A 4,702-nucleotide genomic window follows, 5' to 3' on the forward strand; every position below is an offset into this window, starting at 1 on the left:
TATAACTGAGCCTGGGTTATTCCAAGGATTAAATGAGATAATGAATGCAAAACTCCAGGGCTTTGGGGAACCTGATTGGAGTTCACAAACCGGAGTTTTATCTATTTAATCCTCAGAGGGCCCAGAGGCAGCCCTTTGGCCAGAATGAGCTGTTCATCTGCAATTCCCACAGACCCAGAACTGCTCTGGAACGTTCCCCCACCCTCAAAAAGTACCCTCCCTGCTTCAGGCCAGGCGAGGGGCTCAGTGACTGCTCTCCCAGCTCAGGCGCAGCCGCCTGGCCCACGACCTTGGAAGAACCTAGGAGAAAGCTTCACCAAGCGACAGTACTTTTCCACTGCACTGCTCGGCCACCTCAGCAGGCTTTCTGCTGTGCAGACAGGAGGCAAAGTGCGCCAGGCCAGCCCCATCAGGAACCCACCCAAAATCACTCTCCGAGATGGGGGTAGGGACAAGCAGTGGCTGAGAAGCAGCTGGAATCCTAGAGAGAGGAGGGGGGTCCCGAAAGTGCCAAGGGGAGCGTGGAGACCACGGGTGAGGGCAGAGAAATTTGCAATCGCAAAGCCCTCCGGTACATTTCAAAAGATCCCTACTTCTTAACCGCCCCTCCACCCTCACCCCTCCAATAATAATGATTAAACCCGTTCCACCGCGCCTGTGCCGGGTCCCGGGCGAAGAGCAGCGCTAGCCGGCGCGGGGGAGGAGAGAGAGGAGGGCGAGGGGAGGGGACAAGAGATCTAGCGGTCCCGCCCGGTGATGTAGACAGCCCGGGGAGGTGGAGCCGCGACGCCTGAAGGAGTCCCCACCGCAATCGCGCTTTCGGTCTACCCCTCCGAGCGTCCAGCCGCCAGCCCCAGCTCCGGCGACCTCCCTGCCGCCGCAGTTTGGGCGGCGGGGACTGCGGGATCCTCCCTGCTCGGGCCTGGGTGGGGGGGGGGCGCCTCCACCACGCCCAGCCCCCTCCCCTCCTGGCTTCCCGGACGGCTGGAGCTACTCCCGGGGGAAGCTGTTCCCGGACGCTCGGCCGCCGCCCGGGCATCTCGGCTGCCAGCCCGGCTGGGCACCGGGCATCTGCGAAGCCAGCCCTGCCTGGCACTGGGCATCTCCGGGCACCGACTGGCTCCGGCGCCGCCCAGCTGCTCGCGACCCCCGGGGCCGCGGGCTTCTCCGCGCCCCCTCCCCTCCCCCCGGCCGCCGGGCAGGACGCCCGTGATCTCCCGGTGCCCCCAGCCCCTTTGGCCGCCGCTGCCGCGATGCTGCCCTGGAGACGCAACAAATTCGTGCTAGTGGAGGACGAGGCCAAGTGCAAGGCGAAGAGCCTGAGTCCGGGACTCGCCTACACGTCGCTGCTCTCCAGCTTCCTGCGCTCCTGCCCGGACCTGCTACCCGACTGGCCGCTGGAGCGCCTGGGCCGCGTGTTCCGCAGCCGGCGCCAGAAAGTGGAGCTCAACAAGGAGGACCCGACCTACACCGTGTGGTACCTGGGCAACGCCGTCACCCTGCACGCCAAGGGCGACGGCTGCACCGACGACGCCGTGGGCAAAATCTGGGCGCGCTGCGGGCCGGGCGGGGGCACCAAGATGAAGCTGACGCTGGGGCCGCACGGCATCCGCATGCAGCCGTGCGAGCGCAGCGCCGCGGGGGGCTCGGGGGGCTCCGGGGGCCGCCGGCCGGCGCACGCCTACCTGCTGCCGCGCATCACCTACTGCACCGCGGACGGGCGCCACCCGCGCGTCTTCGCCTGGGTCTACCGCCACCAGGCGCGCCACAAGGCCGTGGTGCTGCGCTGCCACGCCGTGCTGCTGGCGCGGGCGCACAAGGCGCGCGCCCTGGCCCGCCTGCTCCGCCAGACCGCGCTGGCGGCCTTCAGCGACTTCAAGCGGCTGCAGCGCCAGAGCGACGCGCGCCACGTGCGCCAGCAGCACCTCCGTGCAGGGGGCGCCGCCGCCTCGGTGCCCCGCGCCCCGCTGCGCCGGCTGCTCAACGCCAAGTGCGCCTACCGGCCGCCGCCCGGCGAGCGCGGCCGTGGCGCCCCGCGCCTCAGCAGCATCCAGGAAGAGGACGAGGAGGAGGAGGACGGAGACGCGGAGGAGCGCGAGCGGCCCGAGGTGCTCAGCCTGGCCCGGGAGCTGAGGACGTGCAGCCTGCGGGGCGCCCCGGCGCCGCCGCCGCCGGCGCAGCCCCGCCGCTGGAAGGCGGGCCCCAGGGAGCGGGCGGGCCAGGCGCGCTGAGAGCGCGGGGGGCAGGACTTGCGGCCCCAGCCCCCGCCTGCCTGACTTCCAGCCTCCAACCCCGGCCCTGCCCGCTTCGGCTCCCCTCCGGTCCCCCGGCCCTTGCCTCCCTCGTGGTCTCTGTTGTCTGCCCCGCGCCTCATCCTGGCTCAGGGTGACGCCTGATACGCCCTTGATTACTGGGGGACTAAAGGGACAGGGAGAGCAGCGGTAATCGATTGTCCACCTCTCCCCACGTCCGGAGTTTCCGAGAGCGCCCTCCATCGTGGAATTGCCCATAAGCTTTACAACAGGTCTTTGCCCATAGACCACCCCCTCCCTCCCAAAACAACCTCTCAAAAGAAGAGGGAAGAAGTTTCCAGAAATCCAGGAGGGTGGCCTTGGATCTTGGCCGGGTGGAAGCCGTGGTCCTGCCCTTGGCCAGTCAAGCCTTCCTCCCTGGGATGGGACCAACTCTGGGGGGGCATTCTTGCAGGGGAAGAATAGTGGCCCCGGAGAACTGAGGCCGGGCCCAAGGCGGGAACTGGGTCGGCGGCTTTCATATACACAAGGTTTCTCAGGCCCTATGCCTGGCCTCTCTACCCCTTGGAGGATTTCTGGACTTCACTGCTCTGCGTCCGGAGAAGACTGGGCCGGTCCTACCAACGCAAACAACAGGCTAGACCAGGTAACGGCCCCCTGCACCAGGCAGCTGCCCAAGACTGTGCCCGGGCACCTGGCACCCCCACAAGACTCCTCACCCACCCCATCTCTCTGCAGACAGATGTGTGTGGTTCCCCACTAGGTTCCCCCAACCGGGACCAAGATGGGGCCTCCAAAGGAGGTAAGGAGAACCTTTGGCAGGTGCTTGAGGACACTGACTACCCAGGAAGTGGACACAGGAGGGATGCCCCCCCCACAATTCGGCGCTCGTCACAAGGGAAGGGTCCTGACAGCCTTGTGTTCTCATAGCAAGCTGAGGAAGGAGAGTGTGTTAACCCCACAGTGGGAGTGCGCCCCGCCCAGGTGTCCCTCAACAAGGCCACAAAGAGCCCAAAGATCTATGTGTCACCAACTGATCATTGTAAATAAAGTGGACCTGCTTTTTCATCCTTGTCACCACTCCTGTGTTGTGTTTGATGCCAGACCCGCTGGGGACAAAAAGACTGTCATCAGAACCCCAAGGGACAGGAGAAGTGGCCCTCTTAAGCAGCTAGAGCCAACCCCGCAGGATTGGGGAGGAGGGGCTGCTTCCAGGAAGCTGTTCCCTTAATGTCAGGGAAGGAGACACTAGCAGGTGTGAGGTCGTACCTGCCAAGCCTTGGAGGAGCGTCAGCTGTCTGTCTGGGCCGCCCAGGACGTGTCTGCCTGGGCACTCACATGCAAGTGTCCCTGAGACATTTGGCAGGGAGGGGGCACTGGGCTGGGGACTTGCCATCGGCCACACGTCTCTGAGAAGATTCCTATGTATGTCAAAGCATGTGATATATATATACTGCATCTCCCCGGGGACGAAAGTGGGGCTAGGTCGTAAAGGAGAGGGGCGGGGAGCCCATTTTTCCTTCAGGGGAGCTCGAGACGTCTGTCCAGACGTCTATGACAGTGCGAGTCTTGAGCTTGGATATCTTCTTTATTCCTGTGCTGAGCCGGGCACTGATCCCAGACTTCTCCAGAGCCCAGACAAGTGGCCTCTGCAGCGGCCAGCAGTCAGGACGGTCCTGTTTCCTTGAGCTACTGGAACAGAGGGTCCACAGCCACTTCACCCGGCAGAACCCAGGCCGGGTCGGGGGACTTTGAAGGGGAAGCGGGGGTTGACGCCACATGTTGGGGAAGAGGGTACCCTGCACGTTCATTGCCTCCCTCTCACGCACGGGCAGGGGTTTCGTTGGTGTTTCTCCCCATTTGCAGGAAGAGCCGAGGAAGCGGGAAGAATGTCAGACCTGGGAGACCAGGATGGGCTGCGGGTGAGGCAGCCGCTGGCGTTTGAGGCAACCTCACCCAGAAACAAGGTCACACGCGTGCCCTCTTTAGTCAGACTCAAGCGGCAGATGCTTACTCGGCGCTTGTGTTGGGACAGGCACTGAGCTGGGCACTGGGGGTCCAGGAGTCCCTCCCCTGTGGCCCTTTACGGTCTCAGGTGAGATGCACGTGATTAAAGGAACCGTTGCTGTATAATAATTCACGGGTATGTTCTCAGCCTGAGCTCCTACTCCACTTTTCTCTGGCGGCCTCCCCAAACACACACCCACACACCCTTCCTTCCCTCCTCCACAGTATACCTGGGTTGAGGAGACCAGGGTGAGGGGACTCTGCCTCCTTACCAGCTGTGTGGCGTTGGGCGACTCACTCAGCCTCTCTGAGCCTCACCTTTATCAACAGTAAAGTAGGGACACTATCCACCTCCCAGGCTAATTGTAAGAAGGAAATAGGATCCCATCTGAAAACGCGTTGGTAAACAATAAGATGTGTGGAGAACAACCATTTTACCCGGG

General features: G+C 63.6%; 1 protein-coding gene across 1 annotated transcript; it reads left to right on the forward strand.

Moving 5' to 3' along the window:
• The first annotated feature begins 401 nt into the window (after positions 1 to 401).
• On the forward strand, positions 402 to 3,320 carry FAM43B (family with sequence similarity 43 member B). The gene has a single exon (XM_043573943.1). The coding sequence runs from the start codon at positions 1,254 to 1,256 to the stop codon at positions 2,229 to 2,231; it is 978 nt and encodes a 325-aa protein (XP_043429878.1). The 5' UTR covers positions 402 to 1,253; the 3' UTR covers positions 2,232 to 3,320.
• Positions 3,321 to 4,702: the final 1,382 nt, after the last annotated feature.

The sequence above is a fragment of the Prionailurus bengalensis genome, chromosome C1, assembly GCF_016509475.1.
Source record: "Prionailurus bengalensis isolate Pbe53 chromosome C1, Fcat_Pben_1.1_paternal_pri, whole genome shotgun sequence".
Taxonomy (NCBI): domain Eukaryota; kingdom Metazoa; phylum Chordata; class Mammalia; order Carnivora; family Felidae; genus Prionailurus; species Prionailurus bengalensis.

What these genes read in the sequence shown, in the direction of transcription:
- FAM43B (XM_043573943.1), top strand. Translation starts at nt 1,254, where the DNA reads ATGCTGCCCTGGAGACGCAACAAATTCGTGCTAGTGGAGGACGAGGCC.